The sequence below is a fragment of the Pempheris klunzingeri genome, chromosome 15 (genome assembly GCF_042242105.1).
Source record: "Pempheris klunzingeri isolate RE-2024b chromosome 15, fPemKlu1.hap1, whole genome shotgun sequence".
Taxonomy (NCBI): Eukaryota; Metazoa; Chordata; class Actinopteri; order Acropomatiformes; family Pempheridae; genus Pempheris; species Pempheris klunzingeri.
In genome coordinates, this window is record NC_092026.1 from 13,937,300 (window position 1) to 13,962,582 (window position 25,283).

Sequence of the window (25,283 nt, forward strand, 5' to 3'; positions counted from 1 at the left end):
CTCTCCCTGTTTTCTCAGCCACTCCTGTTTCCTTCACCCAAGGGTGGCTCTGTGGCCTCCAAAGGAAACACCAGCATGACCTTTCTGCCTCGATTCCAACACGCAAACGTACACAGGGTACCCACAGCAACATAGAAGTTAACAGAAAATATCATAAAAGTCAAAGTAGAAGCAGGAAACATTAATAATGTAATGGGCAGAAAAAAAACTAATCAAAGCCAATACACTGAAAAGTTTATTTCAACAGTCATGAACAAAGACAGCACAGAGGGAAGGTTGGAGGAGAAATACTGATCCGTGATTATTTAGAGGAAAGCGAGAGCGAGCGAGCACCTGAAGTCTGCAGAGTTGAAAAGAGAGAGAAGAAAGGAAGACAGAGAGGAAGAGGGAGCGAGGGGGAGAGATAACAGCAGAGCAAAGTGGAGAGGGAGGAAGAGGAGGAGCAACAGAGAGAAATAGAGAGAGGCAGAGAGTACCACACACATCATTTAGTAAGAAGACAAGAGCACGAGAGGACTTCAGAGGAGAAGTAGAGGGGAGGAAAAGACAAGGAGAAGCTAAGTCAAAGGAAAAGGCATAGCTAAAAACAAAGTAAAAGGCCGAGGGAGCCCTGCTTGGCTGGGAATCCATCCAGCAGTCTGCAGAGGCTTCAGTTTGTGTGACCGCATGAAACCAGTGTGACAGACTGGTTTCTACCCACAGTGAGCAGACTGCCAAGCACTATGGCTGACAACATGAATGAGGAGTCGGATTATATCCCGGGGAAAGATGAGCTGGACTGGGGCTACGAGGAAGGTAAGACGGTCTTCATCACTACGTGGAGGGATGCTGGCAAGTACGTGATATTAGCTGCAATAAAAGGTTGAGGCTCCAGATGGGCTTTAAAGGGAACGTCAAACTTCAAACTTTATACACTTACTGTGTCGGAGTTTCACATGCTGTTTTTGAGTGAGCGCACTGTCAAAAAAATGTGTGTCAAAACAAGATGCAAACATAGATACATAGATACATTTTTCAAAGAAACAAGTGACGGCGTGGGATAGTTGTTGACCTTTAGAGCTACAGTGAAGTGGGAGGCAGACTCAAGAGGCTGTGCTGAAGGTCCCATAAATGATCATTTATTTGCAGATGCTTTGAGGAAACATGCAAAACAAGAAAACTAAAAACAAAAACTATTGACGTAAGAAACTGAGGATAAATCAAAAAAGGCAAAGCCATCTGTCGAGCACGACCCTCCCCGTGACAACTGAATATACCCAGGCATACCTCTCAGTATGCTGTATCATGGCGTCACCATCCTCACTACAGGGGTGGGCACGCTAAATATCTCAGCCCCAGAACTTACAAACAGGCAGAATCATTCCTTACAGTTAGTCAAAATTCCCACAGTACATGAATGCACCACCAAATGCACTATTCTTCACCATCTCAAGAAACATATGGTTTATACACATTACCTATATCAGCAGATATCAGCAGCTTTCTGACAGCATTGCTCATGTCACTCAATGCTTTACAAGGTGGGAATTGCTGATTGCCCCCTCCCACGCCAACTTCCTGGGCCTTATAGGACACTCAGGAACTTTTCAGAAGTACCTGCAATAAGAACAATATTTGTCTGTCATTATGGTGTTATCCTAAGCACAAACAGGGGTAGTAATGTGTATCATGTGGAACTCATGGCTGACATAACAGGTGCTGAAACAAACAAAGGTGCGGCCTGTCATGGATGCACAGGTACATAAGTGTTTTAGGTGAGTGCACTTTGTCACAGTCTGAATAACTTTTTGCTCCACGTTTTTTTTTTCAGAAGTTGAATATTTAGCTTTCGTCCAACATCAGAGGCACATTTAACAGAAAAACAACATCCTCAAAATTAAATGATTGTGTTCTGAACCTTGATGACATCATCAAGGTTATTTTCTCAAAATTGCTGAAATGTCCCTTTGAGAAACTGCCAAATCAGTCGGTACATTTTTCAGCACGGGATCAAAGGGAGACGAGGCACCACGAAGCGATTGAGGAGAAACTGATCCGGAGTTGACTGATGTTAGCTCAAAGGAAACTTTTGATAAAGCCTTAGAATGATGCATCATTCTTCCAACTTTTTAGTGTCCTTCTTACAGTGTATGTTTTTGCACCCATTGTGGACACTGACCATGGCAGCTCCTACCCTTGGATTCATTATTCAGCAGATTTCAAACCCTGCTCAACCAATTATCCAATGAAAATGATGCACATGGTCTGATTGATTATCTACACTGTTGCCCATAAAGTTGGAATCAAATGTTTTTCACCTCTTCTCATGAAATGACTGTGACAATGTGACTTATTCTTGATAAATAAAGTGTATATCTTCTCAACTTTACTGATCAAACTCTTCCAAACATATCACAGTGAAACATAAACCACAATGAACCTTTGCAAACTGTGTATTCAGGCTTTAACTAAATTGGGGGTATTGAACAATTACTCCAACTTTATTGGCAACAGTGTATTATATGTTGTTTTCCTGCTGCCCTTGTCCATTTTGACTCTGACGCAGACACAGTAGTGTTGAAAGCCTGTTTGCACAATTAAAGCCTGTGAATAAAACCTTCATCCCCTTTGAGGTTTACCTGTAGAGTAGGTACATGCAGGCACAAGGGAGCAAGATGTGAAGTTAGGGAATGAGCGGGTAACAATGATGGAAGTCATTATTACTACTAATCTATATTTTAACGTGGTCTTGTGACAGGACAGAAAACCGAGCATCCTCCACAGCTGCCTTGGTTATGAGACGGTTTGCATTTACTCTAGAAACCTTATCCCAACAAAGCTTTTCTGCCCTGTGTACTCCATAACAACAATAAACTGCACCTTGTATAACTGCTGTGTCAATCCACACAAGCCTGAACCACTTCAAGCTTCTTAAGTCCCCTGTAAGTCCCCTGTTGTGCCCCATTAGTAGGTCTCCTTTACAACATGCTCAGGCTATGTGCCTACAGTATGTTCATGAGCATATTCTTTCCCCTTTTTAAGTACCTCACATTTAAAAACAGAACTTTGTAGTTTTTGTCTCCTTTGTATTATTACCTGTTTGTATGGGAATTTTCAAAATAAATCAGACAATTACTGCAGAACTCTTGACCCCATCTGCTCCCAAACTTCCAGCTTTCTTTCAGTCCTGGACTGTACTTTTTAATGTTCAAATAAATACCTGCTCGTTAAAAGTTAACATCAGATTGTTGTTCAACAGTTCATACTGTGTGATGTTATATTTCAATTATTTAATTAAAAAATACCCACAGTATAAATATCTAAAACATTTTCCAGGTCGTTACCCCCTTATTCTCTGACTTCCCATCTCATAAGTACAATACCCAAAGCAGTTCTGATTTAATGACTTTTCGATTTCGATCATGTTGTTTCACTCTGTCTTCTTTCCATTGCTGCCTTTACTGAGCATCGAGGGATGCACTGTGATACTGAACTTGAATCCTTAATGTAAGTATACTGAATGCTATGTGACACTTTGCACACGTGAATTAGACACTAATGTGTGACTTGTGAACACCATCTGTGTCCTTCTGTGAGGAAAAAGTCATGGATGCATCCCTTTTAAAACTTTTTAATCAGTTACTCATAACACACACTATCATGCAGAGAACAATTTTGTGCACGTGAGATGAAAGACTTTCTGTAGGACACCTGCGATGTTGTTAGTCTATATGGCCTTCATTAGAATGGACTGCACTAAAGAACTGGCATTGTAAGGATAGTAATGTAAGATCATGAATTGAAAAATAAAAGAACATAAAACTTTAAAAGCATTAACTGTAAAGCAAAGAATAAATTCTGATCCCAAAAGACCTCACTACTACTACTGCTTGTGGAGAAATAACACGTCTGTGGTAAGTAATAGTGAAAGCCTTACGCAAAACTTCATTCAAAATCCTACTCACAATTGCAATTATGCCAATAACTAAAAGTCCATCTCTGCAGCAGGACCTTTCTCAGCAGTACGTCGTGTGCGTATAGTATATCGTCATATGTTTAGACTGTAAACATGATTGTTGTCAGTTGACCAGAAGCACTGTTGGTTAGCAGTATTGCAGATGATTTAGCAGTACAATCTAGTACAATCTAGTGTGCACACACACACACACACACACACACACACACACACACACACACACACACACACACACACACAACAGTGCACAGCCCTTTTATGTGTATCGTAGATGCAATGAAACCATTGCTGCCTTTACTCAATTGTTGTCATGGCTTTAGTTGCTTAGGAAAGAGGGAATGTTATGGATCCCCCTCAGCCCTCACTGCTACAGAGTAAGTAGTCAGCCAGTGTGTGGAGTGTGTGTCTCTGCTCTAGCTGCAGTAGAAGTGCCCGCTGTGAGGAATTGAGTTCATTTTCTTGGAGGGCCATGGGTGCACTTGGCTTTTCTGGACATGACACTCACCAAATGTGCTTGTTTCCTCCTTTCAAAAATACACGTGGGTTCCACTCATCTTACAATGTTCTCATTGTGCCGTCAGATTGCGGTCAGCCAAGCAGAAGCGAATCTAGATCAGTGTGTATCTTTATACCTTTGGTGCCACTTAGTATCGCTTTCTCTGCTCAGTGTTTCTTCACTGTCTGCCAGTGTAACACAACATAAGTCTAGCAAAAGCACCGCTCTCTTCCCCTAAACACTTCTCATGGCATTTGGCACTGGCCTCAGTATAATTTTGTTGCTTGAGAGGATGATGAAAATGGCAAGAAAATGAAGAGAAGAGCAAAGCACTGTTTACCCTACCTGACCTCAAAGTCTACTTACTAACTTTTTCAACAGCTTTTAATCGCATCTCATTGTCTTAATCTCTTCTTCATGTCAAACATGATGAAGTCTTGTTTTCCAAGATCAAGAATAGAACATTATGGCAACTTAAAAGTGTTATTTTTGTCATTTGGCAACCTTGCCTGAACATGGACACACTTGGTCTCTTGGTATTTATTAACCTGTGAGGCCATATGGAAGACCAAAAATGAACATTAAGTTTGTACACTGATATTTCTACATACATACGTTTTCCTCTGATAAAGGCAGAGAAATATGTACACATTAAAGATTCTATAACATGGAAGAGATGTTCACACCTTAAGTACTTCTAAACAGACTCAGAACACATTCCAGGCAGTCACTGATCTCTTTGTCAAACACTATCCTGGCTTTTAGATTCTACACCTAATGGCAGCTTACAGGTGTGGCAGACTAATCTGTTGAGCCTGTCGGTCTGCGTTTGATTGCTATTGTTTTTTATCGAGGAGTGTCCATTTGTTTTACAGCCTCCACCAGGTTTATCTCTGTTTTGACAGATGGAAGTTTGGACAGGCACCTAGTGGAATTTATCTTGGCTCTTTTACCGTCTGGTGCAGTAGAAATGTGATTTTCTCATGTTCTAACTAAATTACTCACTTGAAGCCAGGCGGCTCACTCCTCTACGAAGGTTTCATTTAGCAGTGTCAATCATACATGAGATGCGCCTCAAACAAAAAGTACAATACAGATTTCACACAAATTCTGTATTTCCCCTCTTGTTTAAGATAAATCTTGCATTGGTTAGGGTGCACTAGTGACCTTTAACACGCTCATTCACTTGCATGCAGTGATGAAATGAAAGTACATTTACAAATATAATGCATTGTAATTAATTTCCATTTGTGACATATCACCATAGGAACAACAAAAGTGTACATGATAAAATTAATCATGTCTACTTCAGTTTCAGGCTCCTGGTATGATATGATCCTGGGCCATCTGAATAGAAAGGAGTCACCATTAAAGTTATTAGTAACACTTGTGCTTTTCCTCCTGTAACAAGTCAAAATGCCTGCTTTGAAAAAGGCTTATTGCTTCAATGTATTCCTATTTCATAACAGTTTATGTTTAAGCAACACCGTAAATTTCCATACTATAGTCTTACAAAAATGAACATTACATTTTGCCTCTGCTTGTAATTTGGCTCACTGTTTCATTGCTAATGGCTACGAATTGTATACATACTGTCAAAGCAAGACACTGCCACGCACTACCATCTAAATACAGATTGGAGACCTGACACATTATTCAGATAGCATGAGCCCACATAGACAGGTTCACAACTTGCATACGTGTGATGTGCAGATAAGATGAAATAAGCAACCGTTCACTCCTGATGGTGGCTCACCTGGCTTTTAAAGGGACGGGGAAATGACACTGATTGGTTTAGTTCGTGTTATGCCCAAAACACACCTATGAGAGGCTAAATACAATCCCTTTGTGCCTGTATAGGGGCCAAAGACACGTGTGTGTTTTGTGTAAGTGTGTGCATTTGTGTGCACATGTGTACGTGTCCCTGTTTTTTTATTCCTAGGTGTAGAATGGGGCCTCCATTTCCCAGAAGCCAACGGCGAGTACCAGTCTCCAATTAACCTAAACTCCAGGGAGGCTCAGTATGACCCGTCCCTCCTGGATGTTGGCTTATCACCAAACTACGTGGTTTGTCGAGACTGTGAGGTCATCAATGACGGACACACTGTCCGAATCATTCTCAAGTCCAAGTCAGGTGACATGTCAATACTCACCAGTCATTTATTTCATTATACTCACGTGAAAACAAATATATATCTTGCCCACTTTAAATGACCCCTTTTCCTTCAGCTTCACTTTCACTCTGACTGCTTTGATGTGTCTTTTATTTCCTGTGCATGCTTGGTCACAATGCCCCATGTTCCGGCTCCAGTGGTTACCGGGGGCCCGTTGCCCAGCGATCATGAGTATGAGCTTCATGAGGTACGATTCCACTGGGGCAAAGAGAACCAGAGAGGATCAGAGCACACTGTCAACTTCAAGGCTTTCCCTATGGAGGTAGTGCAAACACACATACACACACACACACACACACACACACACACACACACGACCATGGAGTGGGGGTGCACTAAAGGAACACAGTTTTCATATGTTTAGACTTCTAGCATTGACATTTGTCCTTCAGATAACATCGTAGCTTGCTGAGTCCTTGAACACAAAAAGTGTTTTATGTGTAACAGTGTAACCTGTAACACTTTCCACATCTGAGGCTGAAAATACTATTTTCACAGGCTGAAATCAATATGTTTGTGTTTAGGGAACCTTTAGTTTGGGTTGGGACGTGAGCATGAGCTGTCCTCAAAGTAATTGCTTATTCACTTTATTACTGAAAGTTCGAAGAAGAAGGTTGAGGGCAAAGCACTGACTGACTGGGAACAGTTTACTTTTAAAAAGTGACCTCAAAGTCCACTTACTAACTTTTAATCACACCTCATGGTCTCAATCACCTCATCATATCATCATCAGTCACTGATTTCTTTGTCAAACACTATCCTGGCTTTTAGATTGTACACCTAAAGACCTAATGGCAGCTTACAGGTGCGGCAGACTAATCTGTTGAGTGTGTCAGTCTTTTTCATTGAGGAGTGTCCATTTGTTTTACAGCCTCCACCAGGTTTGTGTCTGTTTTGACAGATGGAAGTTCGGATAGGCACCTAGTGGAATTTATCTTGGCTCTTTTACCGTCTGGTGCAGTAGAAATGTGAATTAGTGAGCTTTTTTGAACTGTTTCTTTGAAGATAAAATGTTGAACTCTCTCAGACTGCATGTCCTGACATTACTGTCTGATATTTAGCTGAAACATTGACAAAGGTCAAAACTCAAACCTTGGAAATGCCAAATGCTATGCCAGCTCTCTCAATTTAAAGATGTTTGTCTACAAGTTACCTGTTGTGGCCATGTGCCGCCCAGAGTCCCTTGGAACACTTCTGCCTGATTTACATCCAGTGCAACAATGTGATGTGATGTTTATGCAGTGGGGGTGGGGCAGTTTTTAATGCAGTGCTGCCTAAAGGATCATGGGTGTTCAATGTTGGTTTTTGGCCTCACTCCTTACAGTCAGGATTTCTCCAGATTCTCTGAATATTTTATTGAAGTTACTGTATGTAGATGGTGAAATCCTTTAATTCCTTACAATTGTTTGTTGTGAAACGTTGTTGCTGTTGGACTATTAGGCCAATGCAGTTTTTTCACAAAGTGGTCAACCATGCACCATTCTTGCTTGTAAATGACTGAGTATTTCAAGAATGCCCCTTTCATAGCCAATAATGATGCTATGATTTCTTATCAATTCATCTGTTTACACGTGGGATGCTCCAAACTGTTGATTTGGGGCCTTCCACAACTTTCCCATTTCATATATTTCATATAATCATTTGTTGTTGATGTAACGTTTGTGGAAATTCCAAATGAAATTACCTGTTTGGCCTTGTACACAAACTCTATCCCAGTTCTTGCTAATATTCAAACCATTATTGTTCCCATTGGCGTAAACGATAGTAGACTTAAGTAGTCAATTATGCTCCAACATGAGACACTGACCGATAATGTTCAATGCCTTGAAAACCTCTGTGCTCCATCAGGCCCGATTCCCTGGAGATTCCCAGAGGAGGATGTGAAAATTTCACTCATCTTGTCAGCGCTCATAGGACCTGTGCAAGAGAGATGACCTTTGTCCAAACCACAGAGGCACTAGACTGCTCACTAAAAACGTTGTCCTCAATTTAGAGAGATGGGCCGGGAGACTAGGTTCCACAAGTAATATAATAATAATAATAATAATAATAAATTTTATTTTTAGGGCGCCTTTCAAAGCTCACAAGGTCGCCATACAGAATACACAATATCCCCAACCCAATGATCCACAGACTATAGATATGTATCCCTATCCCAGCATGCCAGTAGGCGTTCTCATTTTATTACACAGAAAACTGGATGTAAGTCAGCGAACCATTAGATATGGCTCGTATTAAAGCCTCTCTCTCACTGACTACGGTATCAGCTACTGGGCTTACTTACTTACTTGCTTTATTAAATGTGAGATCTCTAAGTGGAAAGGCTACAACAGTTGAACAGTTGATTCTGGTGTCTGGTGACTTTAATACTCATGTAGAGACTATTATTCTAGAGAGCTAAATAACTCATGACACTATCGATCATGGTGTTTTAATGAGAAGGCACACGCATTGACCTCAAGGTGGCAATGTCACAATCGAGTTTAATATTTTCACATTTATCTTGAGAACGGCTCGGCCTAGAGTCAAATTTCTTCATTTCTTCATTTTAATCTCTCAAGTCTCCTGCATCTTTGCTTCATTGGTCCTCTGCTCTAAAAATGTCAGAGTACAGTGTGAGTACTATATTTCCCCAGTGGCGCACACAGAAGGCCACCTTCTCTGTGGCTACGAGGGTCCAGGGTTGGAGTCCCCAGTTGGCTCCAAGTCAAGTGGAGTGTTCTCATCATTTTAATCTTTAAAGTCATCTTTACTAAACTGGTTTCTTTTCTAAAACTGTAAAAAAAATCTTTAATCAAAATCTTTCTTTCAAAATGTCATCAGAAACTGCTGGGCCAGTTATTTAAGTCATCTATTTACTTCACTGATCTTTCTGTAAGTTTTTAGAGGGATTTTGATATGACGGTCCATTATAATTGTACAAACCAGTCACTTTTAATCAGAATAACTACAAATGTAGTCATCAATGATGGTCATAAGCTGCACGAAATGTTTCTGAAAGTATATTGATATACCTCAACAGAAAATCAGCATATAGTGATGACCAGCATGTCAATGTTGTTGTTTTGCTTCTTGACAATTAAATTAGAAACAAGCGTCCAAACGCTCTACAGCTGCTTGAACCCCGATCACTTGTGGCTGTATTTGATATTTTATTGGTCAACTGTTCATCTGAATTTTTATTTTACTCAGTTTAAATTTATTCTTACTTTTTAATGGTTTCAATTCATTTGCCTTTTTTTTGCTGATTGTTGCTGGTCTTAATTATTTTAATTTCCATTCTTACTTCTTAATGGCTTTAACTCACATGCATCATTAATTTGTCTGTTTGAATTGTGTTTACTTATGTCCGATGCTTTATATTTTTTACTATCCACAAAGTGTTGGTGTTTGCAGGTTCTGCGGTAGCTCACATATTGTGCAGCACATTGTGCTAATTACGTTTAAAAAGTTAAGACATTCAAGGTCATGTTACTTATTTCAATAGTATTCCAATTACTATATGTAGACGTCAAAACAGCTGTTGATGTCTTGTGCAACTCAAAAAACCAATGCTCAATGGGAAGTCTCAGCTAAAACTACTGATATATTGAGGTTTTCTGTATTTATTTTCCACTGTCTCTATATCACAGTAAGTAGTAGCTTTCAGTCTTATCGAGCACAAATCTGTTATCTAGTCTGGTATTAACCTGTTTCAGGGGAGCATTGTTCTTGTTCTTTTCAGACACAAGTGCCCAAACAGAAAGCCCTCAATCACCACCAGCTGATGGTTTCTCACCCTCTTACTTACTACTGCTCCTTTCACCTGTTTACAATGGCCTCTTAGATACAGGTTGTGTCTTGTTGTGTCTCCATCTGTCTGTAGCTCCACCTGATTCACTGGAACAGCACTCTCTTTAACACTTTGGAGGATGCTCTTGGGAAGAAGAATGGAGTCCTCATCATAGCTCTCTTCGTGCAGGTAACATTCGCATCAAGAACCAGACGTCTGCCGCCATGGTGGTGGGTTTTCCTCACAATGTCACACTGCCAATTCAAAAGAGATCAACCTTAGTATAATATTCACATTTGAAAGATTTGACTTTTATGGAAGAAATGTTGTGGTAGACAGTAATGGTAAAATGAATAAAGTGCACTGTTAACAGGATGTGCAGTAATGTGACAAATGTACAGGACATGTGTAATGAGAACCAGTTGTAGAAGTTGTGATACTTTGGAGCAGGACTAACTGTAATGTGTGATCTGCATTCATTTTCCCCTCCAAGGCCCTCATCTTTTTAAAATATTGACTTTACAGCACACCAGCAGCCTCAGAGGGTTTTTCCTTCCTGGGATTGTAAATGTTGCTTTTTCTTTTTAAATGAGCGAACGGGTTCCACACTAGCTTGAACCTTTCTGTTACTCAGAGTGAGTGTGGCGTAAGTTGGAAAACGCCTTCTGCTACATTCCTATGAAATCAGAGTTTCCCTGCTGGGAAATCTCCTAAAGTTGTGCAAAGATCTCAATCACACCAGCTGAGGAAACGCGCCCAGTGAAAAAATACCAGCTATCGGTGTGTTCCTTCTGGTTTCACCCCAGGTAACCCTGACCTCCTGAGGCCACAGTCTTAGCACAATCAGCCTCACACATCCTGTGTTTGGCAGCTCCTTTAGTTTCTACTTCCTGTAAGAAGTGAGAACTGAGATCTTCATAAAAGACATTGTTGACATCTGCAATTTATGATAAGAAATCTTCAGAAGAAACACTGATAAGTGAACTGAAACCCAACATGTGTTGTGTTTTCATTAGATTGGTAAGGAGCATCTGGGTCTTAAGGCCATCACTGAAGTTCTACAGGACCTGCAGTACAAGGTGACTGAAAAGATCAGATTAGACAATAATGTATTATATCACATAAAGACAACGGTCAAATAAAGCGTCACAGTGTTACTTTGGATACATGATAACAATCATTATTGTGTTGCTGAATTTCCATCAGGGGAAGAACAAGATAATTCCCTGCTTCAACCCCAACACTCTATTACCTGGTGAGCAGAAAACATTTTGATTTCAAATACATAATGGATACGAAGTCTAGTGAAAAATGACTGTAGTTTGAGTTTGAGGTTATGTCACCATAGTTGAGTCAAGATGGCAGCCTGCTGGGTCGCTATCATCCACACATCACTTCATTCATTCTATTTTTTTTTACATTCAAATTTTTATGTCACTTCTCACTGTGAGACAAATTGACATATAGGCAGTATAAAAATAAAATATGGTACAGAGTCATGCACACAAAACAGTAGAAAACAAGAGAAAGAAAACGCTATCTTGTACCAGGAGTGCCTTCTCACAGTCGTATTTCCATTTATAGTTATGTCTCAGAGAACAACAAGCAAGGGGAAAGAGGAACATAACTACATACATCCAGGGAGAGAATCATCTATATATGGATGCAAAGTAGTGTTGCACATACGTTAGTTTAAAGTGCACGGACCTTAAAGGGAGCACTTTATTCATTCTAGATGCCAGTTTATTCTCCAGCACGACTGCTAGTCTTCCAACAATGTTGGTGGAAAAAGTAGACGGTCAAGGATATGGTTGGGGTTTGATAGCATTTTATCAAATGTTTGTCCAGGTCTGAATCTGATTACGTAAACTGACTCCCTCATCAAATCTTTTTAGGTTGCTTGTTTGACATTTCTTAGTTATGAAACATGTACTTATTTTTTCTGGGATGGAAACTGTGATGTATCAAAGCCAGAACAGCGTAGAAAAAAAATATGTAAAATTTAACGGAAATAACAGAAGAAGAAATCAAAACTCAAGTAAAGCCAGGAAAGGCTGGTATGTTTTAAAAAGGGACTTATAGGAGATCACTGACTCAACTGACCTGATTTCAGGTTGTTCCAGAGCCTTGGGGCAGTGACTGCAAAAACTCTGTCCCCTCCAGTTTCCTCTAGTGGCCCCTGCTGACACAAGACCCAAGGCCTCTGCCCAAGCATCTCAGAGTTTGCAGCGGCACATATGGTATTAAGAGGTCAGACATATTGCAGGGAGAGAGGCCATGAGGAGGCTTGAAAGTAATCAGTTAACAAGCTATTCTAAAACATACTGGGAGCTGCTGAAGAGGCTAAAACAGGAGTCATATGGTCTCTTAGTCTCTTGGTTGTGCAAAATGGTGTTTGCTTGGTGCTACAGCAGCATAGGCCATAAAAGCTAGTTAAAGGTACAAAGAAAAAATAACTAATTACAATTTAAGATGAGATGTTGAAAGAAAGATTTGACAAGGGACTTGTTGTTTTAATGAATCTGGATAATTTACCAAGTAAAACTGTATTTAAAATAGCAGTTTTCTTTTAAATAGTTACTAGTAGAAGCCGTCCAGAGTCAGTGATGTCGTTATTGAAAAAGAACAGGAATACCTTGAGCTGCCCTACTCTCCTGGGAACATAACTGTAACTAAAATAATGCATTTCTGGACCTTCAATAATTTTTGAAGATCGTGAAGCACCCACTCAATCCACCTTTTATTTTTCCAATTCACCAGCGTCAATATGTTGCTTTCTCTGAAATGTATTTCAAAGCGTTTTAGTGCATCTAATGTCAAGTATTTGATCTGCCCTCAGATCCTTTACTGAGAGACTACTGGGTGTATGAGGGATCTCTGACTACGCCACCTTGTAGTGAAAATGTGACCTGGATCCTCTACCGGTATCCTCTCACCATCTCACAGTTACAGGTAAAACATGAATAAAAACCAAACCTGCAGACTTTTAAAGGCCGACTTCACAGATTTGACATCAAAGTCTGTTTATAGGTGTTGGGGAGCACTACTGCACTACTGGGAAAACGCTGAATAAAGCCTTTTTGTGAATCCAGAGGGCTCTGTATGAAGTCTGATAGATGTCTTAAGTCAGCATTGGTTGAGGCTCAGTACTACATGCTCACAAATGACAAAGATATGGGACTGTGGAGTTCGAAAAAGTGAGGTTACCAGACCTCAGTAGCCCACTCCTCAACTTTGCTTATGGTTGGATGTAGATTTCCTACATCGTTTTTCACCAAACTCTGGAATTCGGCATTGCAGAATGTTCCCGTGTCTCATTGGCAGCTGGTTTCAGGGAAAGCTCTAAAAATGTACAAGATGAAGATAAAATCCACAAACAGGATCCTGGCATATACTCCTCAGGAGTCCAGGAGGATGAAATAGAGGGCCATGTTTGATACATTGTCTACAGGGAGCGAAATCCTTTGGTCCGTGGATTCTTGGACATGGGCGTGATGGTGATGGTCTGAAAGCAGAAGGTGTCTCCAGTGAGGTGTTAAAGATTGGAGACCATTATTGGAGACAGCTGATCAGCACAGTGCTTCAGGGTGGAGTCTGCTCTGGCTGCTTTGCAGGAGTGCTGCCTGTTGAACAGGCTGTTGACGTCTGTGTCCAGGATAGAGAGAGTCATTGTGGTAGGGAAGGAGGGGGCCTTTTAGGAGGGCAGGTGTGGAAAGGCCCAGGTCCCTGTAGTGGTGGGGGAGGGGGAGCTGGTGGGCTGGAGGAGGTGGATGGAGTCAGTGCAGACAGTAGAATTCATTCAGGCTGTTGGTCAGGCAGAAGCTGCTAATGGATTGGGGAGCTTTAGGTTGGTGGTTGGCTGCCTTCCAGACAGATCCGGTCCCAGTGCAGCATGGGGGCAGTGTGATGGGCACTGCTCAGTGTGGTGTAACAGTGATTCAAAATATTTTCTTTTCTCTTTGGCATTCAATAAACTGGCTTTATTTAGGGAATTAATGGCTGAGATGAGTTTTGCTGCAGACAATTGCTCAGGAGTCTGGGCTTGTCCACTCAACACACAGCGTCTGGTCAGCAAACTGTGCCTCCTGCACATTGTTCTGCAGCTAAAGAGCAAGATGTTTCGTCTTAGGAGTTGGTAGAGACCAAACCAGAGCTAAAAGACACTGCATATTGAGACTTACCCATTCAAGATCTACAAATAATCAATGTTGAGCTCTTCTGTGAGGGCACAGGGCCACAGGACCACAAAACTGAGGCTCTCTGGCAGTCATCACAGTACAGGAAACCTTTACACTCAGTGCCAATCAATTAGATTGTCGCATTGTCTTTGACAGATATAAACTTTAATCCAGCCTTTGCCTGAATCATAGCTCTCGTCAAGCAGGTTGCTGTAAAAGAGGTTGTCCTCTGACATTTATTTCAGTCTTTTATCCTTGCTGGCCTCCGGCCTGCTGACCCTTTGAAATGCTAACAGAAAGAATGATGACTGGCTGTTGTCTTGCTTCAGGCGATGTCATACAGTTCTAATGTGGATGACGACAACATTTTGCTTTACAGGGACAATGTGCATTAAGCCACATCACTGTAACGATGTCAGTGTCAGCCACAAGGATCATTTTCAGCTGTTGTCCAGATACTTATTAGCCATCAAGAGCCTGAAATCATTGTCTGATTGGCTATATTTAGACACAATTGATGAACTTAAAGTAAATAGAGGATGTAAGAACTGAAAGTGAAAGTTACTCCCTTGGCAGCTATGCCATTTGTTAAAAATAAGTATATATACTGTATGTAGGAGCAGATTTTGGAAAAAGCTAGTTTTCCCACAGACAGTCAACGTTATATACTGTATATATTACCATATTTGTACGTAGCTTATTGTAGGAGCCCAATTTCTGTACCATGTTTCAGCAATGATCTGACTGCTGAATGCAAAAGTGTTTTAAAACAGCAGGCCATGTTTACCTAGACTGCACACCTCTAATGGACTGCTAAAAGACCAAGAGCATGTGTACACAGTGCATATGTACACGCAAAATTGTGTGTGTGTCATTCAACAGTTGCTATGTCTACAGAATCCTGCATCTGTAAGCCAACGGCACAGGAGCTGTTGTCATGTTTGTTTTGGGCCGAGGTAACCACATGTACTGTAATTATACAGTACTGTGACTACACAGGACATGTGAGTAAAGACGATAGTATCTGCAGTAGCCCCATTTACACAAGAACAGGAAGTAAGATTTTAGATCCTTTGTGTCACATCTCGGCGTGAGCAAGAAAACAACGAAAGATGTCCTCGCAGACAGATCTGTCAAAGCCTCGTGTTTAGTGCTGGAGAAGCAGGCAAACGTTGTGCTTGTTAGGAACAGAAATCACTGTAAAATAATAGCTAAGAATACTCTCACTGTTCTGCTGCAGTCTCGACAGCCATGAAAGCTCCCAGCTGTCTTCTGATTATCGTATTTCTTTCCCACACTATCATTATATCATTACGGGGTCTTTCTCTGTCATTGGGGACTCCACATGGGTCCCAGTCTTCTAATCTCTTCCAGCCAGGTTCCTTTTACTCAGCACTGAAAGCTTTGTCACCTGCATGTCTAACAGGCTGACCACTGGAGAGCAAATATTTGAGGTCACATGGAGTACTTCCATTTTCCTGTGTATCTATAGGAAGTCAAAGGGCAAAAGCGGTATGTCATGTTCTTAAGTAGGGAGCAGATTATATAAAAGCACTACCCAAAGTTCAGACACTCTCCTAAAAGGGCAGTGGATTCACTAGATGCCACGCAAACTATGATAGTAAATAATGGCCATCAGCCACTTCAGTCCACGGATATCAGTAATGTTTTTTTTCGTTTGAAGCCTTGAGATATACTGTATAATAGATGGGCCTCGGAAATGAAATCTTGTCTCTTTTGTCTGCAGATTGAAGAGTTTCGGAGGCTGCGGTCCCATGTCAAAGGGGCAGAGCTGCCAGAAGGAAACGACGGGTTGTTGGGTGACAATTTTCGTCCCACCCAACCACTCAGTGACCGGACGGTTCGTGCCGCCTTCCAGTGACTCCCACTTTTCTACTTCCAATTCAGAAAAACGATTCGACCTACAGATACAAGAATAGAAGGTAAGGGTGTTAAAATGAGTCCTTCTCTATCCATCATTTGTCCATTTACACGTCCACTGGAGACAGAGCAACCTTAGCAGTCATTTGGAGTCACTTTGCTCCACTGTGTTTAGCCAGCTAGTCTCTACCTGTGTTTGCTGGTGCTGGTGCTGAGCAGGTAATTTAGAGTTGGTTTATCAGATCTGCTGCCTTCTGCTGGATGCTGATGAGAGCGGTGAGAGGAGACTAAAACAGTTTGTGGATGTAAAACCAGCACAAAGAGCTGAGAGACACTAGATATAGTTGGTTAAGTTGAGGGGAAACCTCAGAGTTTGGTTCTGTGTGTTCGTTACTGTCATTATTAAACCTTTCACCCTTAATTCATTGTTGGTATAAAAACACTAAGTAGTGCAGCTTTAATTCTGCATGTACATGAAAAGTTAGACAGTAAGTAAAGATTACTGCAGGAATTAATAAAAACTAACCAGCTTTTGCTGAACTTCTCACCAAACACCATTTTCTGTACTTTTAGTTAGTTCAGCACATTCCCTCACAAAGGACAGACTTTTAATGGAAGTAGGCATGCTGTCCCTGAGGTATCTGGGTCCTCTGAAACCACAGTCTAGTGGATCAGGCCCTGGAAGAACTAACCCAGTTCAGTTACTAATCTGGGACTAGCCTATATACAGTATGCAGTGTATGAAGGGATCCCAGATTTAGCTCAGCAGCACAGTGGCAGGAGGACAGGGCCGAACTTTTGGAGCTCAGAGGGGGAGAAGAGGGTAAAAAAAGATAGATGAAACTTTCATACTGAAAATCTTGGCTTTGAACTGATGTGGCTGCAGGACCCTGAGCTTTCGACATTTTTAAGGACATCAAGTCTTTGTGTTTCTTCCTACATGTCAGCATGTGAATTTTGGTGTAACATTATCTTTTTAATAGGTTATACTTTTAGCGGAGTGACGCTTTCAGACTATTTCACCAATTTCAGTTAGTATACAACATAATGTAAGAGATGTAAGTCACAGCTGTGTCACTCTAGGGATGTTTAGGTGTGGCGCATAACAGCTGGTTCAATAAATCATTTCCACGTTCGGCTTTCTTTCTCTTAAAGGGGTATTTCAGCAATTTAGCAGCAGATGTGGAGACATCCTGACTCACTAGCGTCTTTTGTTAGACCTTCTATGACTGGTGAAAGCTGATGTGTTTCAAACACCACATTCCACTTCAACTCACAGACATCATCTTGGTTCGTTTTTCTCTGGTATTCCTTGTGACGAGTAAGCTGAACTTCATTTGTTAAACTTGTGGAGCACTCCTTTAAACAAATGACTCATTTGCTGAGAAGATCGATAACCTCACTGGAAACTTTACAACACCTCCTGTGGATGAATGGCCTTGCGAATGCGTGTTTTCATGCAGTCGAGGTATTATAGGGAGTGATGATCCCATAATGACTAATGCAGCTGTTCAGTTTGCTGGATTTATTTTCATTAAGTAATCCCTGTTTCACTAAATACAGCTATTTTTTGCAGTTCCAACACCAAACTGTGAACTGCTAAACAGCGTTTACCCTCTGTAGGTCAGTTTGAGCTGTGCTAAAGTTAGTTTACAGAGCAAAACTTACCACAGTTCTTCACGAACAGTGAAGTTCTTCATCACCCTGTGGACCCACTGATTGCCTGTGACTCCGGTGCAGTTCATACTCAAAGAACAGAGACGAGAGTAACACGAAGCTTTGGCGGAATAGGGAAAACAGTGTGTAGGAAGAAGCGTGTTGAGAGGAGGGAGAGGGGAGGCGAAAGTGCCACAGGGATGAAAGAGGAGGAGATACAGGGAGCTCAGGGGAAAGGAGAGAAAGAACAGAGGACTATTGTTTATAGTGTAAATGAATACTGATTTGGTCCCACAGCACATATCCACCTGAGACAAACCCCAGGAGAGAAGAGGTAGAGAGGAGAGGTGGAGGTCTGAGAGAAAACCAACATGAAAGTGTCAGGGTGACATTTACCATGAGGTAAAAGTTTAGTGGTGCCAGAACATTCTCTCTTCTTTTCTTTTTTTTTTTTTTCACATGCCTGCCAAAACAGCCTGCACAGAAACAAAACCAGGGTACCCGCTACCTGCACGAATCTACGGCCACCTGCATGTACATAAGTAGGAAAATACAGCAAGCTATTAATTGCTGAGAAGAGCATATGTTGTTGGGGACATCAAGATCATTCTTTGTTCACGTTAAGAGTCTACAAATACAAATATTAGCATGCTAACATGCTCACAATGTCAATGCTAGTTGTCAAAATAGTAATGTTTACCATGTTCAACATTTGTGTGAGTTAGCATGCTGACACAAATAAAAGAAAGTTGTCAATCAGTATGACCAATAAGTAGATTTCCAGGCTCTTATTACAGTGATTTTCCTGTGAGGGTGAAAAGGTAATGGAACCTTATTTAAGTAGAGGATTTCTATAAAGCTTCAGTGCTGAGTTCATGTGAACGCCACATTTGGTTTTATATGTTACTACAGATGGAAATATCATCAACTTTTACAGAACAGCTTCATCATCTCTCTCTGGAGGAGCTCTGTTGCAGTCTGAAGGAAAGGGGGAAAGTTATAAAAGCACAGAGCACAGAACACCAAAACACAGGAGCAATAAAAGTTCCGTCTCGCTACGCCTACTTTTACTAGTTTTCGTTTAATCAGAACCACATTTCTCTTTCTTTGCAGGAGAGAAGAAAGAAGAGGTGTGCAGAGACGAATGGAAACAGAGGGAGAGAGGGGAAGTTGGTGTGGTTGTGGATCAGCTGCAGACTGTGGGTGGACAAAGAAAGTATTGATCTTACACCTTTACTGTGTACTGCCTGTGTGTGTAGGTGTTCTGCAGAACCTCTCCCCCTCTCATTCTTACTGTGTGTGTGTGTGTGTGCACTGTACGTACGTCTCAAGTGATGTGTCTGTCTGCGTCGTGCGTCCTGATTACGTATGATTACAGGAGGCTTTACAATTGGCCCATCTCTGCTGTCAAAACAAGAGGAAACTGATGTACTGAAAGTCAACGTGAAAGAAGCCAGTGAGCCAGATTTCCACAGACAAATCGGAGCTTGTAGGTGGAAGTAGAGAAGCTGTGGTGGCACCTCACTGTAATATATGTAAACAGTTCCACTTTTTAAGTACATATGTCAGGAAATCTGTCCAAGAGATGCTTTACAACCTGTTAACTGTTGAGAAGAATGCCATTAGAGTAAAGCTTAAGGTTTTCAATGAACTGAAGGTGAGCTGTACATTGATTCCCATCTATAGAGTGCATAATATGCTATGATATTTACCTTTTAATTAGTTTATCAAGACTCTTCAGGTTGTAAACTCAAACTACAGTCTATGTTGAATGTCAGTATCTTTACAGTGTCTTTATTTTCTCTTGGACCCTTGAGTCCCCCCGTCGTATTGTCCATCAAAGTGTTGATTACAGTCAAATGTGACATGGTCTGGACGTTCTTAACCGTATTATTATCAGTGTTAGTGTTGCCATTTCTACTCTCTGTGTCAATACCGCTTTTGGGACATTGTCGTTGTCTGAACAATGTAATTCTGAACACTTTTCACAATTGTTTTTTTTTTTATCATATTTTTTTCAAATAAATAAGGTCAAATGTAGATGACAGTAAATGCCTTCACAAAATGTGCACTGTTGGTGGCTTTAATCCCCAATAATGTTTCATCTCTCCCATCCTGTCATTTTAGAATAACATCCGATATTAGAATATGATCAAGGGTGTGTGGGAATAAAGAAGACATGTTCATGCCAGCTGTAAAAACATACAGAACACACCGGAATCAGAATGGGATTGGATCAGCCAGACCACATCGAGCGTGGCACAAGCTGCAACTAGCAGAGGTACTTAGCAAGTCTTCCTTCGCTAAAAGCCAGTTTAAACTTAACACCATCCATTTGTTCCCTCGAGCAGGGCTGCTGGTCCCTTAGAACTAATTTGCATAATTAGATATGAAAATGCCAAAAAGCTTCTCAAAGCACAATGTGGACAACAAGAACACATTTTAACACCAGGTGTGAATCAAAGACCCAGATGAAGTAATCAGACATAGATCATGTGTGTGTGTGTGTGTGTGTGTGTGTGCAGTCTTTAAAGGTACTGTGTCTGACAAACGGAGCTGTTATAAACTGTGAGAACTAATGACTGTTACTCTAAAGCTACAATAAACTACAAGACTGACTTACTACAAGAGTGGATTGAAAGTTTTCTTTCTACTTCTATGAAAAGAATGAATGTATCTTAGTAACAAGTAGTGTGTGCGTATTTAGATCCTGACATGTTATATTCTTCTGTGCCGTATAGATCCATTGTCATCTAAAAACGACAAAAACTGCAGTGACCAGCTGTTTTAGGAAATCCCTGAACCATTAACAAAAAAAAAAAAAAAAGATCTATCTTTGAGCTTCTTTTACATCTTCAGTGCCTGCTGGGGGCCGCAGACAGTGGGAAGTGAGAGAGTATAAATCTATCTAATACTAAAAATGTGCTGAAATGGTATGTAGCACTAGCACAGGACACCATGCTAAGATGTAAATTGGAGGCATTAGGAGGCTGATCGTATCTGGTTCAACATGACGTCCACTCTGAACCTTTGACTAATGAGACAGAAGTTTCCATGAAAGCTGATAAGTGTGAACAGCTATTGAAGCAGCAGAAGACTCCTCAGGGGTCGACTGTGAAGTGTAGTTCACATCCAGCGAGAAAAGCTTTCAGTGATCCTACTGAGCCATGCCAGGAGAGCTAGTATGTTTTAATGTATATTTAATGGCTGAATGTCCCAAAAATATCAGAAAAGTAGGATTTGATGGGAAAATGGCCTGAAGATGACCTATAAACCCCCAAAACATGCTATAACAGTGATTCTACCCTCCCTAACTCCCCGAGGTAAGCAGGAGAAATAATGACTATGAACAGAAATGCCAGCACACCCCTATTACCTACAGCACATTACAGACTACGCCGCAACACTACACAGTTTGATAAGTTTGATAAGGGTCTGTGGCCGGTTGGGAGCAGAGCAGGATAAAGATCTCACAGCACCGGGCAGATGCCATCCTGATTTTTTTTTTTTTTTTTTAAATATAGGGCCATCCTCCAGGCAGCCAATCATCTCCTCGATCCACCTTAGACCTTTTGGCATACACACACCCACTCACACTGACACATTTCAGACAGAATCAGGGCCACAGCAACCACACGGCCGCAGGTCTAACAGGCCACGAGGGTAGATTCACATCACAGCAGCACACAGACAGGAAATATAGTGATGTAGAATATATATACTACAATACCTCACATTATGTAAGTGCAAATATTGTGACCTATATATGTAGTGTAGTGATATTCCATATAAAAAGTATGATATAATGTTCCGAATATTTGTGCAGTTTATGTAATATACACACTACAGAGTAAGAATACAATTATTTGAAATATACAGAACACAAAATCAAAGACAATACAATGTAGCATGAAATGTAACATAAAATAATAACAATATAGCAGTAATAGGGTATTGTTATATAGTGATATAAGTGATAAAATGTAATAAATGTACAATAGAATACCAAATATAAGGATCAGTATGTAACTATTCTGCCCTCTGCTGTTACAAAGAGGCATCACAGCACACGAATCGGCACACCTAAGATCAGATGAGACAGCGGTGACACTGATTATTTCTGACAAACATCAACTGGTGGACAAAAAACAAAACAAAAATGACATTTTTTAGAAGATCAATGCAAGAAAACGTGATCATTCCTCATCAGCTCGGACATGGAGACTGCAAATGTACAATAAACGTCTGTGTTATGAAACGTAGATGTGGAATTTGAAAGGCATGGGCATGGTTTAGGCTGTGAGAAACAGACGCTATCAAAGTGCATTATAGGAAATGTAGGCACCACAGATTGATTATGTCATTCTCTTGTCTCCACTGCAGTCAGTGACAGTTCCTCTGGTAGCCAACAGGGAGCTCTGTAATGACATGAAAGAAATGAACAAACCTGCTCGAAGACCTCAAGTAATGTGCACAGGAGAGTGTGAGAAAAGTGAGATTCATCAGTTTTTGCTTCCTATTGATTGAACATGATGTAATTTGATATAGCTCTTTCTGCTTTTGAGGAGGCCAGAAGACAAAACACAATAACGCTGATCCTTGGTTCCTGTGGTAGCCTTACTGTCCAGCTTATAGTACGGTATGGTAACCTTTGGTTCACTATTAGATTTGGACTATTGAGAGGAGTAAATTGAATGCAAACTGCAACAAATAACCATCTCAACAAAACCATGAAGCCTTTCAGTGTGAGACTTCACTTTCACAGCATCAAGCTTTCAAACTGGTTTTGCAGTGAAATGTCTGTAAAAGTGCAAGTCAAAATGTCAGTTATTTCCAATCCACATCAAAGTGGTCTAAGACCTTTCTTGAATTTCGTGTAATTTCTCTGCCGTCAGTATCCTGGTATATATGCTTCTGAATTGATTCAGCCTGACTTGAAATAGGTGTGGGTACCTCATCCCTCTGTTTTGTCTCTATTCACATGGTTTAATATGGAAACAAGCAGCCTTTGAATCATAGTATTGAAAAGAATAAATACACTTAATTAAATCATCTTAATTCAGGGTCATCTTCACAGATTTTTTTCTTTTTTGGTGATGACAACTGAACCAAATTTGTTACAGCTGAGAGAGTTCACCGGGTGTATTTTAAGGTTACAGAATAAAGCTTATAAGCAAATTAATCAATCATTAATCAATAGCATTTCCCAGGTCAACAATGAACTTTACTCTTAAATGTGTACAGTGCATGTCAGGGATGTCCAAACCACGGCCCGTGGGCCAACTGCGGCCGCGGTCCATTTTTAATCAGCCTGCAGCAAATTCTAAAAATAAAATGGAACACGGCTCACACTTAAAACTTACGCTTGACTGTATTGTACTTCTTCATTTTAACACTAGATGGAGCTACTGTCTTTAACAAAGCAGCTTCTCCATAAAACAAGATTCATCAAAGAAAACTTTTGCCATGGTTGACCAAAAACGACAGAACCAAAGAAACGCAAGATAGCAAGTAGAAAATTTCAGACATGTTGGTAAAATTAATATTTCTTCATAGAAGTGAAAGGGAAGTGTGTCTGTTTGATTTGCAATGAAACTGTTGCAGTGATATAATAGAATATAATGTACGGCGACACTATGAAACCAAACATCAGACCTACACATCCAACAGTATTTATTCTGTGCTAACAAATCACTAGAAAATGCCATTATATATGGCTATGAGGTAGCTCATTGAAGTCGCAGGAATAATGTGCCTGGAAAAAATGTAGGAACTTAACAATGTTAGCGTGTCCAGAAACTGTAGTAAACAGCTGTAACTTCAAACATCAACTATCAGATAAAGCTTGTGCTATTGAGTTTTACTCTGTTGCATGTAATGAGGGCACAGCTGTTCTTTTTTTTTTTTGCGGGAGTTGACGATAACTTTTGCACCACGAAGGAGCTGCTTCATCTTAGGAGTCTAAAGGGCACAACAACTGGCAGAGACATTTTTGAAGCTGTGTCAGATACAATTGATGGGACTTAAATGGGACAAGCTGCGTGCAGTTACAATGGATGGTTCTCCAGCTAGGTGAGGAGGTGAGGCCGGTAAAATGCACTGACTACCAATCTACCAAGAAGCCCTCTGTGCCAAGACTGTCCAGCTTGGCGAAGTGATGAACTCTGATGTGAAAACCGTCAACATAGCGGCTCTACCACAGAGAATTTCAAGCTTTCCTATCTAATGTCGATGCTGACTACAAGGAGCTACTCTACCACGCTGATGTCGTGACTCTGTGGTGCAGCGGTTTTATTCCCTGAGATCAGAAACCGACCAGTTTTTGAAAGAGAAGGACCAAGGACCAAACTCTTCACGAGCTGAGTGACCCTCTATGGTTGGCAGACCTGGCGTTTTTATGTGATCTTACTGATCATCTTAACACACTGAACAAGAGCCTGTGTGCATATGAAAGCATCAGCAGCAGTGAAGATCTGTCTCTCTCAACCTCAATGCAATGCACTTCCCCACCCTGTCTGAAATCAAATGTGCTTTTCCAAAGACCAATCTTTCTGCTAAAAAGGGGAAATATGTGTCTGTGGTCACATATCTCCTGACAGAATTCAGTCAGCGCTTCCAAAATGTTTCTATCATGAGAAAAAAATCAAGCTGTTCTCAACTCCCCTCCTTAAAAATATATTACACAGTATTCAAGTGTTAACAAGACCAATAATGTATTTGCATAACAAGCTATCTTTTCCCCTTTAAACAGGGTTGTGAAGTGACATCACCATCCTGACTAAAAACCCATTAATGGAAAACTGTGATGTAGCTGTTTTTTTCTTGAAACATATTCAGTTATCAAGCATAATTTACCTACATTTGATTGATTGTGCTAACAACACACAAGAGGAGAGGCGATATAACTTACCTCCAGTGAGTGACCCAGCCCTTCGTATATTTTTCCATATGTGGCCCTCAGTGAAAACAGTTTGGGCACCCCTGGTGTATGTAATATCTGACAAGAATATTTCAGTGCTTTTAAGAATTACAGGAATGTTATAATGATAAAATTGTATCTGTGCTAGTATGGGAAACCGCAGAATATACTGTGTGTCTGCTTTTTGTGGAGGATTTTTAAGTCTTGGTGAGACAATTGTTAATTTCCATAATAACTGATGAATTAATGAGT

General features: G+C 40.7%; 1 protein-coding gene across 1 annotated transcript; it reads left to right on the forward strand.

Annotated features, from left to right (window-relative positions):
- The first annotated feature begins 722 nt into the window (after positions 1 to 722).
- Positions 723 to 19,555, forward strand: ca8 (carbonic anhydrase VIII). Its single transcript, XM_070845591.1, has 9 exons — positions 723 to 795; positions 6,400 to 6,585; positions 6,763 to 6,887; positions 10,491 to 10,586; positions 11,414 to 11,476; positions 11,604 to 11,652; positions 13,237 to 13,349; positions 16,323 to 16,518; positions 19,226 to 19,555. The coding sequence occupies exons 1-8, from the start codon at positions 723 to 725 to the stop codon at positions 16,455 to 16,457; spliced, it is 840 nt and encodes a 279-aa protein (XP_070701692.1). The 3' UTR covers positions 16,458 to 16,518; positions 19,226 to 19,555.
- The last annotated feature ends 5,728 nt before the right edge of the window (positions 19,556 to 25,283 follow it).